General features: G+C 37.8%; 1 protein-coding gene across 1 annotated transcript in view; it reads right to left on the reverse strand.

Annotated features, from left to right (window-relative positions):
• Positions 1-564: 564 nt before the first annotated feature.
• Tfap2d (transcription factor AP-2 delta) overlaps positions 565-27,225 on the reverse strand; it is a 56,918-nt gene continuing 30,257 nt past the window's right edge. The window contains exons 6-8 of the mRNA XM_008825219.1: positions 26,209-26,350; positions 22,139-22,252; positions 565-1,770 (exon numbers count right to left, since the gene is read on the reverse strand). Coding sequence (XP_008823441.1) covers positions 1,551-1,770; positions 22,139-22,252; positions 26,209-26,350 — 476 coding nt within the window. The 3' untranslated portion in view covers positions 565-1,550. The remainder of the gene's footprint in view (positions 1,771-22,138; positions 22,253-26,208; positions 26,351-27,225) is intronic.

Consider the following 27,225-nt stretch of genomic DNA (forward strand, 5'->3'; position numbering starts at 1 on the left):
TATTTTCTTTGATGTCTACATGAAAACTCCAGCTGTTTCCTCTGAATTAGCTAGAATACTAATATTTTCTAAGAAGTTATATTATGGCAGAGATTTTTAAAATAATCAAGATATATTAATGGGAGGACAATATTTTCATGCTAAACTAAGTCTTGAGCATCTGCACGTCAAAATGATTCTTTTGCTACATGATGGTCTGTTTTCATTTGCTTATATAGAGGTTTGATAATTGTTAACAGTAGAAGAGTTAGTACAATGTGGTACCATTCAGCTTTCTTGACACATATGACCTTTATGTGGATTGAACTTTCTTTCAATTAGTTCCTGGTCTTTACAGCCAGCAGCCTCTTGTTTTTAGAGTCTTAACTAAAGGACAAGGAAGCTATAAGAACAAGTTATGAAAAAGGAAACATCTTAAAAGCAAAAGTCTTCTCTGATGATTCTGTTTTGTTTTCTTTATTGAACACAGCCTGAATGCTTTTGTGCCTCTAAAGGTTTAAATCACAGCTGCCAAGCAGGTAGAAGAAGCACAGAAATAGGAAAACAATGACTCACTTCAACCATACGATCACTGTCACCAGTACTTCAGAGGGTCCTCATCTCCTATGTTTGCAAGCAGGACTTCTCGGAAAGACTGCTTCTCCTATTCTCATACTTTTCCAAGCAAAACATTATCATGCGTTCCATGAGCAGCCCCCGTGGCAGAGCCTACCCTCTCCTGTATCCATATACCCCACTCACTAAATGCACTGTTTCCTTGAACTGTAAAGTTGGTGATGTGAGGAGACTATGAGAAGAGATCATCTCTTATCCCTACTATGCTATATAAGACTTCTGAATATCTTCTTAGCAATGGGGAGGGGACCTATAAGGGAAAGGAACATAGTAGACAAAAGGGAGACAGTTTCTGGAATTTGTAAATACCACCAAGGCACTGGTAGTTCAGTTTGCTAGGGGTGACCAAAATTTAGAACTGCTGTCAGTTCACAGGACAAAAGTTCATCACTGCCCATGTCAATTCCCCAAACAATTTATTAATGGATGAATTTCCAGATTGGTCTGTTTAATGGAAAGAGGCACTCTTGAGTGACAGGGAGTTAAGATGGGAACAAATGGAGTTTTCAGCATTGGTGGCAGACTCCAGTTTGGTCATGCTTTCTGATCCCTAACTACATAGCTGGATAAGAAAGTGCATCAGTTACATGTGAAAAATCATGTGCTGCCTCTCCAAAGTCCAGAAGTGCTTCAAAACTGTGGCATACATAATTCAGAACAGTAAACTACGTGCACAAAAGGAGCTTATCATAACATAAAATTAAAAAGTGACAATTTCATCACAGTTATACTGCTGTTTTTCTTTTTTTTCTTTTTTTTTTGGATTTGTCCTTTTTGTTTCATTTTTTTTTTCATTTCCACTTTTGTTTTTACTTTATGGAGGGCTGGGGGAGGGTAAAGATTTGGTCCATTGAAGATTAGTCACCCTCAGAGATATATATATTAGAAAAAAATATCAGCAGCAAGACTCTGGAAGTAGATTCTGTTTGATGTAGCTAGTCTGTCTTTTCTGTTTTACCCTCTTTCACAGCAGCCTCTGAGGTTTTCCGCAGCGGGGCTTTCTCAGAATTGGCATGTCCTTGGCCAGAGTCTGCTGCTCCACCATTTTTGTGGGTAGTATGTTTTTCCAAGTAGTTCAGCATCTCACTGAGGACTGTCTGGAAAGTGCTCAGAGCTGCACATATTGCTGGTGTCCCAAAGCCGTGAGTGATCAAACTGGAAATAAGAAAAAGTAGGAAAAAGTAGATGAACAATTTGAACAGACCCCCCCTCCCCGCTGCTCCTTAATTCAGAACATTCCACTGAATAGACATTTGCTGTGTTCAGGAATGTTTCTGATTATCATGAAAAACATAACACAATTCAGTTATTTCCCCTGACCATAAGAAGCTTAAGATCTGTTGAGGAAAAGATTCATCACTGACAGTCTTCATGTGTACTAATTATTAGCGAGCCTAGGTATGTAAACACGCCTTGGTTTACTATCTTATTAGAAAGTAGGTTGAAGATGCATGTTTCTTAGTTATTTATATTTTATGTATCAGCGTTTTGCCTTCATGTATGTAAGTGAATTTGTGTGTGCAATGAACACAGATGCCAGAAGAGGTGTTGGATCCCCTGGAACTGGAGTTTCACATGGTTGATAGTTGTCATGTGGGTCCTGAAACCAAACGCATATTCTCTGCAAGAACAGCCAGTGCTCTTAACCACTGAGCCATTTCTCCAGTCCTGAACATGCATATGTCTGTATGCAAAAATAATCTTTCCAGAGTGTCAAATATGCTTGTACAGGCATAAGTCCCAAGTGAAGAAGTCATAATTCATGAAAGTATAAAGGTGTCTGTAGGAGGAGAGGAAGAGGACTTGGGAAATGCTGGTAATGGGGATGGGCATGACTGGAGCATGCTATGCGTGTCTGTGATAGCATCACAGTAAACTACTTTGCATCACTTTGTGTAACTAATATGACTACTGAGACTGCTGAAGAGTCCCAGTTGTGAATGTGCCTGATAGCTGTCCATTCCTCTAACTTCATTTTTGTCTTCTTTCACTGTAATAGTGCTTTTCTGGGCAAATGGTCATCTATCTGGAATGTACATGACCAAACATTTCTTCTAGCTCTGTTAGGACATGGGACTATCCTATGAATAGTAGGACATAAATAGTGATATAGGTAATTCTCATGTGTTTAGAAAGAAATGAGTAACCTTCATTTCTTCTCAAGGAAGCAATACATTATAGAAGTGAGGATCATCACCATGGTGAGAGGAACAGAAGAAGGTGGAGGGAGTCTATTCATGTCGAGACTCCTGAATGACAGAGAAATAATATTCTGCCATATGCAAATTGCTCTCTCCATCTTAGAAGGTAACTAAACAAAATGAACAAGCATATAAATGAAGCTTCGCTTTACCCTCAGCATAGTCTTTTCTATTGTGAAAGACATCTCTCTTAGAGCACATATGTAACTGCAGATTCACCCTTCTTGTTCATAAAACCATCCAGATTGTTCATTTGTCCCAGTTGTCCTGAAGTGATACTCTCAGTGATCTTTCCATAGCTTGTGTCTTAAAATAATAAAGAAACTACACCTGGACACATTATACACATTATAACATATATACAACATTCCACATCCAATAAGTTAAGTCACTAACTTCTTACAGTTATAGACTGTTGAAGTTACAATGACACTTGGGGGGGATTATTTTAACTTGCAAGATGACAATAGTATGATTCAAATATCTACATTTTTCCAACTTTGAGCTTCAGTTTAAGAGTATTCATATGAAGAGTTCTCTTTTCAAAATCAAGAACTTGGCAGGAGATGAGGAAAGTTGAAAGACCACTTAGATGAATGGAGAAGTCTAAGATCCATTGTGGAGTATTCAGCAAAGAAAAACACTTTAATCAGTTTTCAACACGGAGATCACTAAAATTCATTAGTTACTTAATTCATCATTACTTGTATATAAAAAATGTGCGGCACACTGCACAGAATGACTTAGACTGCAAGGTATATATAGCCACTTTCCTGAGCGTTTCTAGTAAAGTTCATGTATCCAGAACATTAAAATGATGCAATTTCAATGTAAAATTTATCATAAACCATTCACAATTACATAATGATTGAAAAGAATATCATGCTATTCTGTTAGACCTAGTTGTTCCTGAATATTATGAGTTTATCTTATTTATAGTGACATACACTGTAAGCTATACAGAGAAATAAAAGAAAAAGAGATGTTGTAGGGCTGAATTTCAGTCTAGAAAGAAAAGAAATTAAGGTTGTATGTGATGACATTTTGCACACCAACGCACAGGAGACCAAAGTAAAATAAGGGATGCTACAGCAAGCTAAACCTTTGGCACAGTCAACACAATGAAAGATCAGCCTGTACGATGGGAGAAACTATTCACAAATCCTGAATGAGGTACTGTATAATATCCAAAACATGTAGTAACTCAAACAACTCAATCGTAAAATCCAGGTAATCTCACTAAAAATGAAGAGCTATAGAGAATCAATGGATGCTCAGGGAAGGAGAATCAGTTTTCTCCAGTGACTAGCTCCATGAGAAATGATCTAATCCCAAATGGACAGCCTTAAACACAGATATACATGAACAACATTAAATGGACTCAGTGCATTATATACATGAATATTTATAAATGCTTGTATGTGCATGTGTAAAAATTATAATCAAATAAGAGGACAAGAAATTGAGATGGAGTCAGGGGGACATGGGAGAGGTTAGTGGGGTAATAGAAGTGATGGAAATAATGTAAAGATGATACTCATGTATGAAATTCTCAGAAAATAAAAAGGCGTTTTTAAATGAACAATGATTCTCAGCATACATTTTCCCCAAAGATAACAGAAAAATGGGCAGCAAGCATGTGAGAAGAGGTGAGGCTGGAGATGGCTCAGCAGTTGAGAGCACTTGCTGCTGTTCCAGAGTAAGACCTGTGTTCAGTTCCCACATGTTCAGTTGCAGGGAATCTGATACCATTTTCTGGTCTCTGTGGGCATTGGCATATATATGCACATATATACACACAGAAACACATAAATAAAAATTAAAGAATAAATCTTAAAAATCATCACTAATCATCAGAAATAGGCAAATTAAAACTTCAGTGTGATATGACCTTACATTTGCTAGGGTGGTTGTTCTCAAAACACAAGAGATACAAGTGCTGTGAACATGTAGGGGACGGAAGTCATTGCACATCGCCGATGAAACTGTAAAATAATATGGTGACATGGGGGACATTATGGAAACTCCTCAGAAAGTTTATAATAATACTACAGTGTATCCAGTGGTCTTATATGTGGGTTTGTAACCAAATTATATAAAATCTGCATATTGAAGAGCTATTTGTATCCCATGTTCATTGCATCATTATTTCCAACTGTCAAAATGTGGAAACCACTTAAGTTTCCATTGAGTGATAAATACATAAAGAATTGTGGGGCTGTGTGTGGCAGTACATGTTTGAAATCCCGGCACTTGGGAGGTGGAAACGTGAATGCCAAACTTAAGACCAGATTTAAAACCTGTGTAGTAAGACCCTGTCACAAACAAACAAATATAACCAGAGAAAAGAAGAAACTGAGGTAGACAAGGTGACTGGCTACTTTTACCTAGCACAGCCAGTCTGAAAGTAATCTGTGTTGTTCACCAACAGATTATTTCTTTTTACGGTTGGATAACATTCCATTGAATGAACTTGTCGCAGTTTGTTCATTGTATTCTACTCAACCAACTTTCATTCATAAAACTGTCTCTTTATAATTCTCTCTCTCTCTCTCTCTCTCTCTCTCTCTCTCTCACACACACACACACACACACACACACACACACAAAAAACACAATCTGAAAACTCATCCTGTGAGAGATGAATTAGCTGATTGGCATTGCCGGAAGTCTTAGCAGTTAAAATGTTGAAGCGATAACTAAAATGTCCCTGGGGTTGAGTGGGAAGTGCAGTTTGGTAACTGGCTTTCCTTTTGAAGCAATCATGAGAGCAGCAATGGTATAATTTACTTTGGAATTTTTGGCAATGCATGTGACAAAATCAAATATCGTATCATAAATTTGGTAGGAATGTAAACAGAATAACAGCTGAATGGATATGTTCACAGCTGGGTGTGCAGTGGCATACAAAGTATGGATGTGAGGGCAGTTCCCAGCCTTGAAGGACAGCTGTAGTGGCATGCTGCAAAGTTCTCATTAATCCCACTCTGCTTGACATGTTAATTAGTAATGAGATTGAAGGCATGCTGGATTTAAAACTCATTGGTATGGCATCAAAATAGAGAAGACAATTACTGCAGAGGTTAAGAGAATTAAAGTTCTGAAATACAATAATATGGTAGGAAGACAGTTTAATTAGTGGACAAAAATCTGTTACATAAGATTTAGGAGATTATAAGGAAAACATGTCCACTTGGGTAGAAAAGCAAATTAGTAGTACAAGGTACCAAAGAAGAGGGTCTGACTTAAAAGCGTTTTGTAGAAGGTGTAGAAGGAAAGATTTAAAACAGTCAGGTCTGGAGAGTTGGCTTAGCAGTGAACAGTACTTACTACTCTTTCATGAAACCTGAGTTTGGTTCCCAGCATCTTCATGTCCACTCACAACTGTCTATAACTCCAGTTCCTTGGGCTCCAATTCCCTTTTTTGGCCTCTGTGACTGCCAGGCAAACACATGGTGCACAGGCAAACATGCAAACAAAACACTCATGCACATAAAATAATTTTTTTAAAAATCAGAAAGTTTAAACCCAAAACAGAGTTGGAATTTGAGGTTTGGGCATGACTCTGATGTTGAGTATTTGCCTAGTACATACACAGTTCCAGTGCTGCAAGAAAACAGAAAATTTCTTGTCTGGTAGGCTTGGCAGCTATATCTGTGTCTACCTGTATTATATTCCCATTCGATTTCTCTCCAACAGTATTCCACGTCATTGGTTTCATTTTCCTATTACTAACTTCACACTGAGGAGGAGAAAGACTCTAACAGCCAACTGTGAGCAATACATTCACCTGCTGAGAAAATGCAGACTAGTTTATGGTACCTGACATTGGGGGGAATGTAGCTTATATTTAACAGTTATCTGCTTAATTTTATTCACAGTTTTAAAACTCCTATTTTGATAGACCTTCCAATTAACATTTTCTAGAGCATCACTCAGCAGCCTAACCTACCTCTTCCCTTTGGCTCAGTAGCGATAGTGATGGCTTCGCTGAATCATAGCTGAAATTTCATTTTCTACTTTCCCCCTAAGGATTACGTTACCCACCCACAACTCTTCACATTTCACATTGATAGGACACTGCTAAGTAAATCTGTATTTCTTAGTGGGGTTGTGTTTCTGTGTGTGAGTGTGTGTGCTGGGGAAGGGGGACTGCCTCTGTGTGCTTGTGGATCTGCAGTACTTATTCCTTTTATAAACTGGCACCTGGGATTGGGGATGTAGATTAGCAAGTGGTGGTTTACATTTGCATGGCCCTGGGTTCAATATCCAGCACAACGATCAATCAATCAATCATATGGCATTCTCTTCCTCTTCCTGATGAATGGACTTGACCTGAATAAATTTACTGATGGAGTAGCCCTGGCTGGCCTGGAACTCACAGAGGTCCATCTGCCTCTATCTCCTGAGTGCTGGGATTAAAGGTGTGACCCACTTTGCCAGGTGCCTTTAACCATTTGAAGGGAAATCTATTGTAGTATTGCAATCACTATTAGTGGTTTTTGTTTTTTTTCTGCTTTTGTTTATGTATTTTCTTTATTTTATTTACTTATGTGTCTGTATGTCACATGTGTCTAAGTGCCAGTAGAGATCTCAAGAGGGTGTCAGAGCTCCTAGACTTGGAGTAGCAGACTGACATGGGTGCTGGGAACTTAACTCCCATTCTTTGGAGGAGCAGCATGTGTTCTTATCTGCTGAGACATGTCTGCAGCCCCAGTGTGTATTTGTTTTGGATACTGCATCTCAGGTTGTTCCAGGGTCGCCTCAAAAATCTTCTCCTCTTCACCTCCCAAGTGCTGGATGGAATTACAGGTGTGCATTAGCATAGTTGTTTTAGTGAAGAGACAGACTCAGAAACAGAAGAAAAGGTAGAACTGTGGGTAGAAGAGTATTAGATAATCATGGCTTTGCTAATAAGACAGTAGTTATAAACCATCCTATCTCAGCATCTATATTTATAAAAGTACTTGACATTAACTATGAAGATCAATCAAGAGACCTCTCTTTTCTAAAGATCTGTTTTTATTTATGTGTGTGTGCGCTGTATGTGTGGGTGCGTCAGTCCTCTGGAACTGAAGTTACAAGTGGTTGTGAACCACTTGACATGGGTACTGAGAACTGAACTCTGTTCTCTGGGAGAGTAGCAGGTACTCTTAGCCACTAAGCCAAATCTTCAGCCAATAAACTTCTATACAGGAAAAATGTCAGGGCTAGAGGGATGGCTCAGCAGCTAAGAGCACTGGCTATGCTTGCGGAAGACCTGGGTTCAGTTCTCAGCATCCACATGGTGGTTAGCAACCATCTATAACTCCAGTTCCAGAGGAACTTACACCCTCTTCTTACCTCTTTGGCCTTTGCACGACATGAGTACACTTACATAATGCAGACAATACAATCATATACAAAATATAAAAAAATAATAAAAATTTTTTTAGAAAGAAAAATGTCAAGGTTTTCTTCATACTTTGTAATCCTTGGTTAAGCATGTATCTTTGAAATCTTGAAAGCTTCAATGCTTAAGCAGAATATGGGCCAAGTCTAAAATTCCAAGTGGCTTTCTATCTATCGGAGGAACCAAAACTAATTTACTTTCCTTAATCTAAGCAAGTATGGTTCACATTTTGCTAACTTTGCTGTATGTTAGGTAAATGTTACCAAGCTGTTTCCACATTGCCCTAATTGTTTTTCAGAAATGCTTTCTCTGTGCCCTAATTTGTCTAAGCCCCCCTGGGATGTCCTCTGTTACCCTTTCTGCCTTGATAAGAGTTGGTCCTGGTAACCAGCACTGCTCATCTACCAAGCAAACACTGACTTATTATGTATTGGAAACAAAGCAAAAGTTACTTTACTGTCTTTAGCTGGAGTGTGCCTCCGGGTTGTGTGTGCCAAGCATAGATGGTTTTTGGTAGCTTTTTCTTAATTTTAATTGATTAAAAAATAATCAATTTTTGTTAGACTGCATACCAAAATTCCAAAAATCACAAGAAAAAAAAACAGCATTATTTAGGTGATTAGATGGAAAACTAATTTCACTTTGTAAACTTTCAAGTTTTGGGAGTCACTGTGCTGGGCATTGAACCCAATGTACTGTGTTTTCTAAGTAAGTATTCTACTATGCACCATACCTTCAGTTCCAAATTTCTATCTAGAAAATGTTTGATAAGTATATTTCTCTTCTCCTCCATTCTTTGAGTGTGCTTGAAGGTTGGAACAAAGTGTGGGTTGTTACTACTTTTGGTTTGTTATATTATCATCATTCGTGAGTGTTTGCTATCATATATCTTTTGATTTCTAGAGTTGCATGCAGGTGTCTCTTGCATTGACCCCAATTTTGTTCTTTTGCTTCTGGGAGGCACACAAGCAGCAATACTCCAAGGGAAGGTCAGCCTCCCATTTCCTTCCCTCCCTACTCAGTTATTGAAGGACAAGTTTGAAATACAGCCTGATGCTCTATGTGGATTTCCCACTACAATATTAGGTGGCTACCAAAATGTGTTCTTCCAGATATGGGAACAGACCCTAGAACTGCAAAGCATTCTGGGTCCTCCGCTAAATTTTACTTTCCTTTAGAATCATGTAGATAAGATATTTCATCTCCTGGAAGCATCAATATTCTTGAATATAGGCCACAGAGAGAGACTGTTACCTTAGAGAAAGTAGTGGGGGCTTATCCTTCCACAACTTAGTGAATATCTATTTTTCATAACCTAAATGAGGAAATAAGAAATGGGAGCCAGCTGATGGTGCTTATTTCCTACATTCATTATCTTATCTTATGGCCCCAAGTGCTTTTTAAATGGAATTTAATTAAGGCACATAATTATGGTATCTGGTTCCCTGGTGGCTGGTGGTGGAGAACCACAGAAGTCCGCTCATTAGTGTGGTCTTGACAGCACTCACAAATGTTCCATGATTTCTTAAGCTGGCTCGTCTCAACCCTAAACACACATACGAAATTACCCAGGCAGCTTCTTTCAATTTGTGGCTCATACCCTAGAGATCTTAGTTTAATTGGTTTGGGATGAGGTCCAAAGGATCAGTATTTTTAGAAATCTATTCCTCTTTGGCTTAAATGCAGCCAGGGAATTGGACATATTCCCTGAGGACCAACAAATAATGTCTGCTATATCTTCTTGAATGTCTGCAGCATTTCCCCAAGAACATCTGAAGAACTTTACTTCCATAGAAAGTTGATGACTATACTGAAATATAAAGTTTCTCTGATCAAGATTTGGAAATATGAGACCAGGCATCCTTTTCACTGCCAAAGAATTCAGGGAATCAATGGTATGTTATTGTGCATTGCAGTAATTCCATAAAGCTACAACAGTCAAATTTTCTTTTACCAAAACCCTTGACCATGAAACACATTTAAAGGGCTAATACTTTCATAAACCTGGCACTCCATTAATTCATTTTAGGGAAGTGTAGCTGTAACTGTCCTGGCTCTCTGTCAGGCCTGGAGATATGCATTCATCTTCCACTCCAAGGCTACATTTAGTGATCATCTCAGACACTTTGAGATCCCAAAAGGACGTGGTCCTTGTGATACCAAGTTGACTAAGGTTGAAAAATCATGGCATGCTGACGAAAGAAAAGTCAGTCACATCCAAATCAAATCTTGAAGGCGATAACCTGACATCTGTACTGAATTTATTTGAGACAAAGTCTTTTATGGGGTAGGGGGAGTCTTTTTGAGACAGCGTCTCCCTGTAGCCACAGCAGGTCTGGAACTCACCATGGAAACCAGACTGGCCTCCATCTCACAGAGATTCACCTGCTTCTGCCTCCCTACCCCTGGAATTAAAGGCATGTTCCACCATGCCTGGGCGAGACAAGACCTTACTATGGAGCACCGGCTGGCCTGGAATTTGCTATATAGACCAGGCTAGCCTCAAACACACAGAGATCTGCCTGCCTCTGCCTCCTGAGTGCAGGAATTAAAGGTGTGTGCCACCACCACACCTGGCTACACTAAATTGTTTTACAGGTGGGAATGGAGCACTCACGACTAAAAATATAGCCATTTCCTTGTATTTATTTCCCTAACAAACATCACATTTTCATTTGGAAAAGCTGTATGATAATTCTAAACTCATGACATTTTTTAAAGTGAATGTTACTGAACTGCTGACTTTTAAAAGTAAACAGACTGATGAAATATGAAAAGAAAAGTGAGCTCTTAAAGAAACACAATATGATATTAAATGAAATAGTAGCTCAATCATGGGTTGGAGTATATCATTGGTTAGAAGGACACTGACTTAGCATACAGCTTAACTGTATCAACTTACAGGAGAACATACTAGACAAGTGTAGTGTCTCTTCTAAATCTGTACATTTGGCTGGGAATCAAGAGGAGACAGAGTTGGATCCCTAACGGTCTATCCTGAAGGCTTTTGACCACTCATGCCATCTCCTTGTATTCTTTTTGCCCTTATATACCTTAGCAAATATAAAAATTCCTTAAATAAAATGTACCAATTGTTCCCAATGTATGCCTCCTTCAAAGTCAATGGTTTATACATGTTGTTATCACATGAACACTTGTTGCATTTTTTCTCACTTGCATCAACTATCACCAGTTTCTGTTATTCAAATTACTAAATTCCCTATATGATAAACATAAAATTCCATAAGAATGTTAGCAAGGAAACTATGATGCTTATTTATTTGGGGGGGAGAGGAAATCTTTGTGGTGTGTGTGTGTGTGTGTGTGTGTGTGTGTGAGAGAGAGAGAGAGAGAGAGAGACATGTGACATGTGATGTGTGTAGTGTGTATGTATGGAGGCCAGAGGAAGATGCCGGGCTCTGCTCTGTCACTCTCCATCTTATTTCTTCAAGACAGGGTCTCTCACTGAGCCTGCAGCTATGGTGGGGGCCAGCAACCCACATGCATGTGGGTGAATGGGTAGGGATACCCATTGACACACACTAGAAGTTCACTATTTCAGCTAGGCTAGCTGGTCAGTGAGCTTCAGAAATACACCTGTTTCTATGCCCTAAACTGGAATTATAGGCACCTACAACCATTTCAACTTTTTATGTGGGAATCTGAACTCAGATCTTCATGTTTGTGCAGCAAGCACTCTTACTGAGCCATTCCCCCAGTCCTGTAGTGATTCATTAATAGATGCATCTCCTGATGATTCTTTACTTGACCCAACTTTAGTAAGGCTCCTGCATTTTCTCCTAGGTCCATCCATGTACTGTTTTATAAACGTGAGTTTTAGCAAGAACACTGCCAAGTCAGTTCAGCAAAACATCTCCACCCTTGATATTGACTCACTATTGGTACCTAAGTTCTTCCTCCTTCACTACCTTTTACATGATGTTTGATCACCCTGTCCTGTCTTCAGCAAGAGTCCTGTAGGCTAAGCTAGGGTTCCCTAACCCCTGATGATTCTCCTAGTTAGTGTCTGCCCACTGACCCTCCTGCTGTTCTTGCTATAAATTACCACTGGCTCCACTGTGTTTCTTATGAGCCAAGCCCCTCCCCTACTGCCCGATCCTATTGCAGTGGCCCTCGTACCCACGCAGAGCTCTTAAATGAAGTTATCCTGACTATGCTTTTTCTGTAAGACCGGGACAGCATGTAGTTAGGTGTTGTACAACTTGCAAAGAACATAAATATTGAGAAAAAATTAATTTCTTAATTTCATGCTTAATGTTAAGGAAATGCAAATAATTTAATTTAGGTTAGTTAAAGAAGAATGTGATGTATGACAGTTGCTCTTGTACTTAAGGAAATGAAACATTTTCCTGTTTTATGTTTAGCTTACATTTTTGCTAGCAAAAGTTTTACCTCAAGGGAAGCTGGTTTTAATCATAATACAGTGCAGACTTTTATTTTCCCATTTATCTAGTAAATAAGACCTGAATGTTTACAGGTGCCTTGTTTTGTTTTGTTTTCAGTGGGATGTGTCTCTCACATTTGGAGTTTAAGTTAAAGTTTTAAAATTAAATGTCAACCTTATACGAAGGCTTATTTGGGAAACAGAATTTTTTTTCTTCACAATTCGGTCCTATTATTCTTTAAATTTTTTTTCCCACGAGAAACCTTCCTGGACTTGAAGAACATTTTCCCCACATTTATTTATTTGTTTATTCATTTATTTATATTTATTTTTGTGTGTGTGTGTATGTGTGTGTTCTTGAGTACACATTCCACAGCACGTAGATGGAGGTCAGAAGAAATTGTTTAAAAAACAAACAAAAACATTAACAATAATACAATATGCACATTTAAGCCTCCTCAGATGAACTTAAACATGTTCACAGGGAAGAGAAAAATATTTCTTGAATAATGTTGACAAGAACAGAGCATCAGTGGAGGTGCCTGAGACCCCTGTCTCATGCAGAACACAGAAAATGGGAGCAAATAACAGAAAGAGGGGACGTAGGAACTGCATTTAGAAACCGAAAAGAGGATTAAATTGCCTGTGTAAGGCACTCACCGAATGAGATGTTAAGGCAGGTGTTCCACCAACAGGAGGATGACCTTTCTAATGGAGTTGTTGGACCTGGAGGAGCAGGCTGTCATCAAAAGTTTTCAAACTTACAGTGGGAGACAGCTTGACAGGGATATTGGGGAAAGAGATCTAAATGTTGAAGGATAGTCAGCAACATAAGGGGCCTCCCAATACTGAAACCCAACAAAAACCATGTAATTAGTAGCCAACATGCCTACAGGTCTTTTACTGCCAAAAAGGTATGGCAGTGGGTCAAGTGTCCACTTCTAAGACAGGAAGATGTCATCTTGACTCATCTTGGAGAATTAAGCAGATTGATCCCTTCACTTCCCCAGTTCATGGCCCTGAGAATAAGCAGTGCAGAACATATCTAAGACCCAGGTAAATATGATCATAATAAATTTGACATCACAGAGAAGGGCAAAAGTTATTCCTGTTTGCCACAGGTAGTTATCAGTAGTATGCCTATTGTTATGTATTATGTCTTTGTATGTTTTTGTTTGACTGATCCATCCCCCTCCCTTTTTTGAGACAGGGTCTCCCTAGGAGCCCCAGTTGGCCTATAACTCGCTATGTAGATCAGGCTGACCTCGATCTCACAGAGATCTACCTGCCTCTGCTCCTGAGTGCTGGCATTAAAGTTGTGTGCTACCATGCCCAGCTGATTGATTTCCTTTTGAGACAGGGTCTTGCTTAGTACCCTGGCTCTCTTTGTATTCACAGTTTAGTCCATTCTAGCCTTGACCTCATGGCAATTGTTCTGCCTTTAGCCTTTCAAGTGCTGATACTTTAGGAATAAGCCACCAGATCTGGCTTTATAAATTATCATTTTCCATTTTAGAAGTTGTTAAAGAATATGATGATCCTTCAGTCATTTACACATTACCATCTACTGGCACAGTAAAATGAAAGAAAACACTAAAATTTCAGTTTCCCAAGGTGGGTACTGAAAAAAATTCATTTTCCCTCCTGACAACCAACCTATCCTTTCTGAACTAAGCATTAAAGATGGTCTACGTTTTTGTTTGTATAGTCAAGTGTGTTCTTGCTTGACTCAGATTCAAGGAGATTATGAGTACTTAACACACAAAGAAGAAAAAAAAATGTTAGAATTTCCTTAAGTTTCAAAGTAGGGAGTTGCCAAGAGTTCAGAAAAATAGGACTGAGTTATTTTTTGTTTTTTTTTTTCTTTTTTTTAATCTCAATTGTTTGCTCTGTTGGTGAAGCCCTATGCCATCTTTGTCTAATTGTCATCCCCTGTCTTAGAAACTGTAAGTCCATGGCAAGAGTCTGCAGATCTCAACCCATTCTCTTCCCCTTCTTGTAGGTGTGGTCCTGTCTACTGCATTCTCTAGTTTTCCGTGCTGATGGCACTCAGTGAATTCTAAGTGATGAATTAGCCTGCCTCCTGTTAGTGAGAAGGAGACAAGCAGATTTCCAGGCTGTGAATCCTGAGAACGGTCACTGCCTTCCCCACAGCTTCCCAGAGCACACTGCAATGTCATCTGCCATGAAAACTGGAAATAATTATCTGTGCTTTACAAGGTCAGATCACTTCCCATCTTTATCTAGACACATTCAGTTTGCTGAAAGCAAGCTGTAACTCTCAAGGTACTGAATCGATAACCCTGTAAGGTATAATGTCAATTGCTCTGCACTAAGAAGAAGTGTTTGATTAAATAAAATAGTAACACAAATTGGTGTTACTAATTAGAGAATCTCCTATGCCTCTCCAATCACATTCCCTCTTCACTCCTTTCCTAGCCACCACTCAGCACAAGCCGTGGGAAATCAGACTCTGCCAGTTGCTTATATTCAAAGGCATTTTAGATGAGTGTGCCTTCTTTCTAAATCACCTTTCCCTTGAGACTGTGGTTCTGTGGCAACCACACTTGTCAGTGTCAGCAAAACACTATAAAAGACATTCTTGTCTCCTAACATGTTTTTACCCAGATTATTAGCAAGATCATATATGAAGAACCTTCTTTGTTTTTCCTTAAGAAAAAGCCTCACTAGGGAGCCCTGACTGGTCTGGAACTCACTAAGAGACCAGGTTGGCCTTCATCTCACAGAGATCTGCATGCCTCTGCCTCCCAAATGCTGGGATTAATGGTAGTTACCATGTCTGACTATGGACTATGAACCTTTGAAATACACTAATATGCAAAACACATTTCACACAGATTTCACTGTGCCTCATCTTTATTTATTTTCATTTTATGTGTATGAGTGCTATGCCTATATGTATGTAAGTGTACCCATGTCATGCTGTACAGTGCCCACAGAGGCCAGAAGGGGATGTTAGATCCCCTGGAAGTGAAGTTATGTACTGTTGTTAGCCACCATGTGAGTGCTGGGATTCAAACCCTGCTCCTCTGCAAGGGCAGCCAGCATGCTGAACCGCTGAGTCATCTCTGTAGCCCTTCACTGCCTCATTTTAAAAATAAATTAGTAGACTGGCAAGATAGATCAGTAGATAAAGACAAATGCTGCCAAGACTGATGACCTACATTTAATGCCCAGGATCCACATAATGGAAGGAGAGCATCAGATCCTACAAGTATACTCAGAATTCTACATACATCCTATCACACACACATACGTAAGTAATAATTTTTATTTAATCGGAAATGTATTTCTTCCAAAGGCTTTAAAAAAGCTAAAAGTTTAGAATACTTTAGAATCATGCCCAAACCTAATAAAATTTGAAAATAATGTGAATCCTAGAGTTCCATTTTTGACATTTTGACTCTAATCCTTGATGAAGTTTTTTATTTTTAAAAACTTTTTATTTGGGATATAAGTGTTATGTCCGCATACGTAAGTGCACCTGATTTAGAGTGTTTTGAATCCATGTATCGAAGTGCATCGTGTGCACGCAATACCCACACAGGCCAGTAGAAGGTGTCAGATTCCTTGGGGTTATACAGTCGTTATCTACCATGTGGATACTGGGAACCAACCTGGGTCTTCTGCAAGAGCAGCCAGTGCTTTTAACCACTGAGCCATCTCTCCAGGTCCCATCCTTGATATTTTTAAAGAGTACTACTAATAATTTTGCTGTGAGGCCAAGTTTAAGGATCATATTTAAAAAAAAATAAAAATCACATTTTTGAAACACAATCTATTTCAAGGTTAAGGAACAAGCCAACTATCATTCCACCTCTTGTTGTGATATTTCTTTTGCCTCTTTTAATGACTACAAAGTGAGAAAATGCTCATATTTAAAATCAAGGGCCTGGAGTCAACTATGTTTAAGAGGGTATAACTGTGACACAGGACAGAAGGAAGATGCACAGTTTCAATAAGTTATAAACATGGATCAAAGCCGGGCATGGTGGCTCACACTTGTAGTCCCAGCACTTGGGAGTCAGATGCTGGCAAATCTCTGTGAGTACAAGGCCAGTCTGATCTATGTAGTGAGTTTCAGGAAAGCTGGGGCTACAGGGAGACCCTGTTTCCAAAAGACCGAAAAAAAAAAAAAGGATGAAAGACCTGATTATAAGATCTATAACTCCTCTAAAACTCTTAGAAGAAAACATAGGTAAAGCTACATGACTTGGGATTTGGTAAGAATTCTCTAACAGAACATTGAAAATCACAGGTACTACCTTAAAATATACCAATTAGACCACACCAAAATTTTAAAAATTTACAATAATGACACCTCCAATGTAATAAAAAGCAGTCTAAGGAATAAAAGAAAGTGTTTGCAAATTGTGCATCTAATAAAGGGTAAATAAGCAAAATAAATACATCCTGCAACTCAACACAGAATCAAATAACCTAATACAGAAGTGGACAAGGTACTTGAGACTCTATTGAACACGCATTTATGATGCCAAGGATGATATACAAATCTTTATCTAGCTTATGAAAAAAATATTAAAAAATCATTGATCTTTACTAGGAAAATGCAATAAAATGTGTGGTGAAAAGTCACCTGTTCCAGAGCTACTGTGTTTTTTCCCAGTTAATTATTTATTTAATAACCACATACTTAGAAGAAGCATTTCATTACAACAGCATTGACATATTCAATAACAATTTTCTGAGCTAAGATACATCTTTTTCAAAATTGGCTGTAAATTTTTAGGTTTACAGTTGAATTATTATGGTTATACAATATTGTACTCAGTATAAACCCTATAAGACATAAAATTAAATGATGTCTTAACCTTTAAAAAAAATCTCATTTCATTATTAAAATACAGTTTCATACAGAAAAATTCATTTTTAATGCAATTGACATTAAGATGTTTACACATGTGTTTCTAACCTCTATATAAATGATTAGCACTAGTGACAATCGGTTACTTTCTGAGATCCTTGGCATCTGAGCATGGATATAATGTCATCAGGTAGATTTAAATGGTAATGTTTTTCACATCTACTAATTATTAAGGAGAAAATTTTTATGCTTTAAAGAATTATTTTTTAATCATTACATTTTTAAAATTTTTTAATAACTACATGATTAGAAGAATTTCACTACAGATTTAAAGTATTCAGTAACACACTCCAGAGCAAGAGTACATCTCTTTCACATGTGGCTGTAAGTTCCTAGATTGATAGTTGTATTAATAGAGCTATACAACATAGGCATACACAGGTGCCAAGGATCCAAGTGTAACCAATTATGACTAGTAATAATCAAATGCATACAGATTAGAGATCCATGCGCAAACATCTCAGTGTTAGTAGCAAAAACAATGAGTCTTTCTGTAAGGAACAATATATTCTAAAATGAAATGGAGATCTTTTTAAAAGGTTAAAAACTCATTCAATTTTATGTCTTACAGGGCTTATACTAAGTTCAATATTGTATAACTGTATTAACTGTGAACCTAGAAACTTGCACCCACTTGTGAAAGAGATGTACTCTTGCTCTGGAGTGTGTTTTATCTACATGACACACAGTAGCTACTATGTTTTAAAAAGTAAGCAGCAAGTGTTTGAGAAATGTAAACATCTAGGCAACATTATTCACATAGAAAATATGTGGAAACAAGCCACATTTCCATCAGTAGATAATAAATAAACAAAACATGAGATCTATGCTATAAGAGAATATTAAGAAGCCTCAAAGATAAGGAAATTATGAGATGTTACAATATCAATGCATTTTGTATAGATTATCCTTAAATAAATGAGTCACAAAACACATATATTGTACAACCTCGCTTATGTGAGATATCTGGAGTAATCAAACCCACAGAAATGGAAAATAGAGTGTGTTTGTCCAGGGCTAGGGGCTATGGATAGAGATATGCGGAGTTGTTAAATTAATATAATTTATCAGTTTTGTAAAATGAAAATTCTAGAAGCTGATTCTCCCAGCAATGTAAATATGCTTAACTCTACTGAGTTTTACACTGAGAAATGGTAAAGATGGGAAAATTTTTAAAATGAACTATTACAGTTTAGAAAAGATACACTTTTATTTATTTTTTTTTTTGGTCTGTTCTGGGGTTTGACTCAGGACCTTGTGCATGTGAGGCATTCTAGGAGCTGAGTTACATCCCCAGTTATAAAATAAATTTTAACTCACTGACTTGCACAGTTCTACTGCCTTTCCATATGAAATCAGAGGATTTCATACAAATAAATAATCTAGAATGTAAAGAAAAATAAAGTTCTGGCAGACATTTTAAAAGTACAATAAGAGAAAACAGCAGATATTAAAAATACTCAACATACAAGTATCAAAATTTTAGAGATGCTACTACTGAAAAATCACTACAATTACTTTAATTCAGTATACAGTATAGTGTTAGAACATTTAAACAGAGTTTTGTTCCAAATTTTGACTGAGAATCGATAGCCACATATTATCTTGGAAGTTTTACATCTCAAATTCAACTTTTCATTTTTCCTAGGAGTAAAAGTAATGATTTGTCCTATACTTAGTATTTCAGTTCTCTGGGAACACCTGCTTGTTACCATATTCTAAACAGGGAGGTATATACCGGTATAAAAACCCACAGAGGAAGAATGTTCACTTCTTATTTAGAAGTGAAAGTTTAAAGAATTTTTGTGAGCTGGGGAACTCACTCGTGGTAGAGGGTTTTCAGTGCACACAAGAGAACCTAAGCTCATTTGCCAGCACCCACATGAAAAGTTGAGTGTTGTTGGAATGAAGTCTGTAACCCCAGTGCTGTGGGAAGCAGAAACAGGGCCAGCCAAGCATGGGGAACTCCAGCCTCAGTGAGAAATCCTGTCTCAAAGCAAGAAAGTGGAGACTGATTGATCAGGACACTGGACATCCTCTTCTGGCTTCCTTGAGCACACTTGAACATGTGTGTGCACATAAACCACCCCCCCAAACACCCCCCACACCCCAAACACAAGTTTTGTGGCATTAAGTTGACAACTGATTAGAGTATTGACACCTTAGTAGGTTGTGTGTGTTCTGAATATACAACTGTCTTGCTGATTTATCCCTCACAGAAGCTAATACTCAATTTAAGTGTTAAAGCTCTTTTGACTTGGGCTAGAAGAATTGCACTCAGTGTCCAATGAAGGCATCAGCATCTGTAATTGGAAATAAGTATGATAGGGTCCCGATTTTCTGTGTCTTAATAATAAACTCTTTAGAACAAATTTGTAACTTTGCAAGCTTTTTTAAATCTCCACTTGAATTTGAATCAAAATGATTAACTTCTGAATTTAACATTTGTAAAAATTACAATTCCCGCCAGGCATGGTGGCGCACACCTTCAATCCCAGCACTCGGGAGGCAGAGGCAGACGGATCTCTGTGAGTTCAAGGCCAGCCTGGTCTACATAGTGAGTTCCAGGATAGCTGGGGTTACAGGGAAGACCCTGCCTCAAAAAGACCAAAAAAAAAAAAAAAAAATCACAATTCCCTGTAGTGGGTACACAAACAAGACTATGGAGAATACTTACGAAGATATAATTCTGGAAGCAATCGTACCTTTTAAACTTGGATCAGTGGAGGAGGCAAGCAATTTGTTGAGGGCTAATTTAAATTCTTTATTTCATTTCTGCTCATTACTACACATAATACAGAGGTTCTTATACTTTAAAGTTAGGGAGGTAAAGGTTTGAAAGAGTGTAAAAGTTACCCCAAACAACCCATTTCACATGTGTAGGGTCTTAGATTTGAAATGGTTCTCTTGACTCCAAAATCTTATGCACTGAAATTTATAGGCATTTTATTTTGTCCCAGTTTTATTACAGTTGCCCATACTATCTCAACTGAGAGGCAGATACAAGTTGTGTGATATATATACTGTGTCTGGTGAAATTTTGAAAGATAAATCCTAAGTTGAGTTCAGAGGAATGTATTCTTTGAATCTTGAGTAGACTTGTCAAATGTTAGGAGATAAAACATTGCATCTAAAATTTCCTGCTTTTGCAGACCAAGTTCTGACTCATTTAAGCATCCATTATACAGATAATTGTGTATCATTTACAATAGACTTATAATTTTGATCAGAGAGTGAAAATGATTTTAAATTTAATGTATATTACTCCTTTTTTTTAAGTGTGTTCCTATATAGCCCGTGAACTTGACTTGAACTCACAATATTCCTGTCTCAGGCTCCTAAGTGCTGGGATTACATGTGCCCACCACCCCAGCTTGTGAATTAAGCTTTCATTTGCATTTTTATTTTTCATTGATTGATGAGAAGTTTTGTATAAATATTAGAATTCTAGAGTTTTGAAATTGGAAGGTTTCTAAGTGCTTATTATTTTATATTTTATTTCTCCTGTTGCAGCTATGTAGTAAATTAACCAGGCAAAATTCTATTTATTTCCAAAATATCTCATAACTTGAATCTTAAAAAATGCTCCAAATAATATATTCTGGCTCCTGACTCTAGGGACCCTTCCATGTTTTCTAATTATATAGAAATTATCAACATACTCCAGGAAATTCAGTCAATGATATTTAATTAACATCAATTAGATATTCTGTCCATTTAATAATTTATCCCATCAGATAAGGAACCTTTTAAAAGACTTCAAAGCTCCAATCCAAAACTATTTAGTATTGCTTGATCTAATAGCATTCGTTTTCTTTTAAAAATTTATTTAGTTTTTAATGTATGTGTCCGTGTCAATGTATGTGAGTATGTGTACATGTGAGTATCTGCTGAGGACATAGGTATGGGATCACCTAGTCCTGGAGTTACAAATGGTTGTGAGCCACCTGATGTGTGTGTTAGGAACTAGACTCTTGTCATCTGCAAAAGTAGCAAGTGTTCTTAACCACTGAGCTATCTCTCTGGCCCAAGTGTACATTTTCTTAACATCACAATTTCCTGAATAGTGCACAATGATATTAAATATTCCAATTTAAAATGCCTCAACACTAGTTATCTTCTTAACTTGATGCTTTAAAAATGAAACATTTAGTCTGTCACTGCTGTAGTCTGAATATTTGTGTCTCTCTCTTCCCCAGTTCACACATCGAAACTAGGCCCCAACGCATTAGTACTAAAAGGAGCAGTCTCAAGAGACAATTGCAATGTGATGGATGGGGTTATCGCCTTTAAATAAGAATCCCCAGAAAGACTACTGGCTTCTTTCATCATATATTACTGTAGTTAAAAGTAAGTATCATTTCTGAAGACAGTGAGCCTTCACCAGAATTTGCTGCTACTTTCATTGTTTTCAATCCCTGGAACTCCAAGATATACATTTCTGCCTTTTATATATTATCTGATCTTAGGTGTTTTGTCATAGCAATTCTACTAGAGTAGACTAGTCACAATGAGAATATATAAGTGTACTTCTAAATGAAACCATGATAGCAGCACAGAAGTCTGGATTAGTGAATATGAATCACACAGGATCTGGGGAATGCGAAAACAATTCTTACCTGAAATGTGTTAAGTGTCTCTGGATGTCAAGGTCTAGAATTGGAGTGGGTCTGGAGGATCCCAGTGGTGATCTATCTTGGCTCAGAAGGTCTTGGAATTCTTTACAAATTTGTCTAAAATAAAAGGAACAAACTTGAAATTGAACTATTAAAATGGGACTTTAATTTCATGTGATGCTATTTATCAAAATTTTCTCTCTCTTTCAGAGGAGCCAGGAAAACATCTCATACTGCTGTCTCTGAAGTTCCGTCCATAGCACACCATGACTTTGTTCCTTAGGGCCACAGAATAATCATAAACTATTTCCAGCAAAGAAGAATTCTAGGACACTGAGAAGCCAATGATCATTTTTAAAGTGAGTCTTAAAAATTAACCTCAGGATAAATGAAAATTAATAAGAAAGAACTGTAAATAAGTATTGTTCTTAAAAATATTTAAAATGTGGTTTTTAGAACATAACATCTACAAACAAGTTTAACAAAGTTATAGGCTTACATCATTCAGAGCCATGACTCAAGTTCATTTTGGAAAATTCTTTTATCCAGTACTGCAATTAATTCACTCTTGTCAACAATTTTCATGTCTCTATGTTTGAAGCCAATGATCTCTTACTCCAAGATTAGTCTACTAGCCTTAGAAAATTGCTATAGAGTATTTCACTTCAGCTGGTATATTGCAGACATTTTTGTTACACTCCTTGCTCTCTGTGGATGTAGATTCTAGCCTTTTGTTTGTTTAGTCAAGAACATTGCTGTTAAAGCCCTTGTGATGTGTAAGTCCAAATGACATAATTCTAAAGGAACATAGTATATGAGAAAAACAAAACTTTTAGGGACTGGATAAATGGCTCAGCTGTTAAGAGAACATACTGCTCTTGCAGAGGACCCAAGTTCAGTTCCCAGCACTCACATGAGGTGGCTCACAACTGCCTGTAACACCAGCTCTGGGGGATCTGATGCCCTCTTCTAGCTGCCTCCACAGCGCCCACATGTACATGCACAAAACCCTTTCACATAAGTTTTGAAAAATCTTTTTTAAAAAGAAAATCATTTTTAGCTTGTCTCTGTGTGGGGGCTTATAATGTGTATATGTGTGTATGCATATGTTTCTTCATAAGTGACTATGAATGTGTGTGCAGCATGCTGTGGCATACTTGTGGAGACCAGAGGACAGTCTCAGGCGTTGGTCTTCACCTTCCACCTTGTTTGAGACAGTATCTCTTGCTTTGCTGTTCCATTAGCCAGGTTAACGAACCTTCCAGCTTCTGGGGATTCTCCCGTCTCTGACTGCATCTCACTGTAGGAGCACTGGGATTCTAGGCACATGCTCTGCACCTCAATCTATGTGGCTTCTGGGGATTTGAACTGAGGCCTTCACACTTGCAAAGCAAGTTGTTAACCATTGAAAGACCCCTCCCCCCATCCTCAGTACAGAAAGTAAGATTTTGTGGGATTTTTGCTTTTGTTTTTTTTTGAAACAGTGTCTCATTGTATAGCACTGGATGGCCTAAAACTCATGATGTAGACCAGGATAGCCTTGAACTCAGAGACTTGCCTGCCTTGCCTCCCAAGTGCTGAGATCAAAGGCATATGACACCAAGACAAGCCAGAAAAGAAGTTTTTTAAAAAATACATAATACACTAAATTAATGTAGAAGCTAGAGAGTGAAGTTTGGGACAGTAAGAAATTGCTGGAAAGCATCAATCATCCATGCCAAAGACACTTGATATTAAAGAGATAATATGATCGTGCCTTTTTCGTCTGTCTTCATGAGTGATCACAAAATTGAGGCAACCTGGATTATCATTAACAATCACAGAAGGGATGTATCATCCGAATCAATCATGGGGCCAATAACTCTGCTCCGAAGCACTTGTGCCATTAACAAATGTTTACTAAAAAAGAACAGTAAACCTTAAAGTAAAAATAATTTATTACATAGCTTCCGTAGAATTTGGTATTGTTAAACGTTTAACTTATATTGAATTCTGCTATAGATCACCTGTGATCTTCTACAGAGAATCCGATTCTATTTTCTTGTCGTGTTTCCTTTCAGAGGACTTCCGTATTCATTTTTATGGCATACAGCTGAAAATTTGGTGGGTTCAAGGAAGAAGAACGTTCTTATCTGCTTAAATGAATAGGATCCTCCTGCAATGTGCTCAGAGTTCCGGTTTCTGACGCAGTACTTCACCACATGCAGTTACTGAGTTAGGTGTGTGACCCATACCTTTAATCCCAGCATTTGGGAGGCAGAGGCAGGAGGATCTCTATGAGTTTAAGGCCAGCCTGGTTTACATAGTGAGTTCCAGGACAGCTATGGCTACAGAGAGACGGTGTCTCAAAAAGACCAAAAAAGAAAAAAAGACCTGTCTACTGTCACTGAGAATACTTGCTTGGAACCTCTCTGTTCAAAGTGAAGCTCAGTTGGGTAGCTTTCGGAATATTAGTTGTATTTTAATAATTGAAGCAACTTTACTTACATATTTGATGATATTTTTATGGTGCCACAACTCTAGTGCTTTGTGTTACTGATACATTGTTATATTTGTTTTAAAGAAATTTCTAACTAAAAACTGAAATGTAGTCTATGCCCTCATTTTTCTAACAATATGCATTCCTGTGCCCATCATTACTATGCATTCTCACAAAGAAAGACCAGACTGGTTCCAAATCCAGTCCTTTAATTTTCTCTGAGATTGAAATAAATTTTCAGCAATTAAAGACTGATGTTCATTTATACCACAGAATAAACTAATTTATAGTTTAGCAAAATCACCTCATTCTTATACAAACAGCACAGCAAGCTATAATAAAATTGGTAAATAAAGTGTAGAAAACTTGAACCCATGCTAAATAATTTAACACAACACATAAAACTGCAGCAGCAGTAGCATCAGAATTCTCTATTTGAATTTTAATTCTGTCACTGGCACAAGATGGCTTATGTACTTAAATACAGGTAATAATCCCATGGTTCTCCATGGCAATTACCACCTTCTCCGCTGTACACTTAGAGAATTATTATTTTGCCTACATTCATTCTTATTTAAATTTCTGTATCTGAAACTGGAACATGAAAGACTCCTTTGTCTCAAAACCAGATGTCATACGATGAATTATGTAACAAAGATGATCTTGGATGATTCATTCTTTCTAACTTTGTCACTTACGTCATTGTCCTTAAGGAGGTGAAATTTTTCAGCTGATTTCTGAATTTAAAGTTGCGGTTTCTACAACTGACTATTGCTGTTAAAGTGAAAATATTCAAATTAAAATAGTTAACTGAGGGGCTGGAGAGATGGCTTAGGGGTTAAGATCACTGGCTTCTCTTGCAGAAGAACCTGGTTCGAATCCCAGCACCCACATGGTGGCTAACAACATCTATAACTCCAGTTGCAGGGGATCTGATGCCCTCCCTGACCTTTGCAGGCATTGCATGACATGAGTGCACTTACATACATGCAGGCAATATACTCATACACATAAAATAAAAATAATAAACAAAATATTTAAAAACTATGCTGAAACATAGTGAAATTTGTTATTCTTTGAGATAGCAAAGAGCCATGCTGGTCGGTTGGAAGGGCAAATCAGTGATTGGATGTCTCATTCAAATAATTTTGTATTTGTGTATATTTTAAATTGTGTGTGTGTGTATGTGTGTGTGTGTGTGTGTGTGTGTGTGTGCCATGTCACATGTGTAGAAGTCAGAGAATAACTTGCAGGAGTTAGTTCTCTCCTTCCACTATGTGGGACCAGGGGATGCAACTCAGATTGCACACTTGGTGCTAAGTTCCCTTACCTGCAGAGCCGTCTAGCTGACCCGACTTTTACATGTTCTACATATCCTACATACACACATATTCTTCAATAGCCTCGTTGCTAATCAAGAGAGGTTTGTAAGCCTTGATTAATTAGTGCAGATAGGTAGAAGTGCCCTGGCACTGTCTAGATGCTAGAGTGTGAGAACCCTTGTTTTAGAGAACTGGTGCTTTCTGGACTGTCTCACTCAAAGAAAAGAGGAAAACAGGATGAAAGTCCACAGAGGCATCTCCGTGGTGCTTACTTGGTCGCTAAGATCATCTTTTTCCGTGCTGTCTGTTCTTTCTGTTCCATATGTTGTCTGGCAAGATGTTCTCCCACAGCTTTGGCTGGAAACTCTGTTTCACATGTGTAGCCAAAATCCCGAGCCAAGTGCAAAGCCTCTCCTGTTGGCAGACAACACGTCAGTCTCTTATAGATATCGGATCTTATAACAACAACGCTGTACCAACCGCCTCAATCCAGTCTCACACACTGCAGTGGTCAGTCAGTTCATTTTTCTCTATCCAATTTAAACAGTGCAAGAAAAAGCTTTGGGGGGATGGGGTCAGTCAGTGAGGAATGATGAGGGAAACTGAGGAACAGAGAAGAAATCTTCTAGGCAAGACTGGAAAGTCAATTCTCTTTGAAAATATCATGACTTTAGAGAAGACTGACATCCAAAATTCTGCACACCAATCACCAAGTGAAAAACTGCAGTTGTATCATATGTTGTTCAACTGACACAATCAATAGAGGATTGTTTTTTCCATGAAACCTACAAAATATCCTGTAAAGTGCTCAAAAATCCTTTCCAAACAGTTATCAATTTACAAAACAAAATAATTATATAGGTTTCCTAATGCTTCGCTAGTTTATTAGATGAGCACAGAATTATCATTATTCGGTCCCCTGGAAGGCTTCGATATATGATGCTTCAGAGTAATCAAATCATAAATAACTCCCATTTGTCCACACAAGATTCAGCTCAAGGAAAATTTTAAGAAATAAGTAAAAAAAATCTTATCAAGAAAGTAATATTTAGTGAAGGTATTTAGTCTGGAATGTAAAACTTACTGTTTTAAAATTTAGTCAAAAGCTAGGCATGGTAGCGCACGCCTTTAATCCCAACACTCAGGGGGCAGAGGCAGATGGATCTTTGTGAGTTCAAGGCCAGCCTGGTCTACATAGTGAGTTCCAGGACAGCTGGGACCACAGGGAGACTCTGTCTCAAAAAAGACAAATAAATAAATAAATAAATAAATAAATAAATAAATAAATA

The sequence above is a fragment of the Nannospalax galili genome, unplaced genomic scaffold (genome assembly GCF_000622305.1).
Source record: "Nannospalax galili isolate Female #2095 unplaced genomic scaffold, S.galili_v1.0 scaffold329, whole genome shotgun sequence".
In the NCBI taxonomy this organism is placed as follows: domain Eukaryota; kingdom Metazoa; phylum Chordata; class Mammalia; order Rodentia; family Spalacidae; genus Nannospalax; species Nannospalax galili.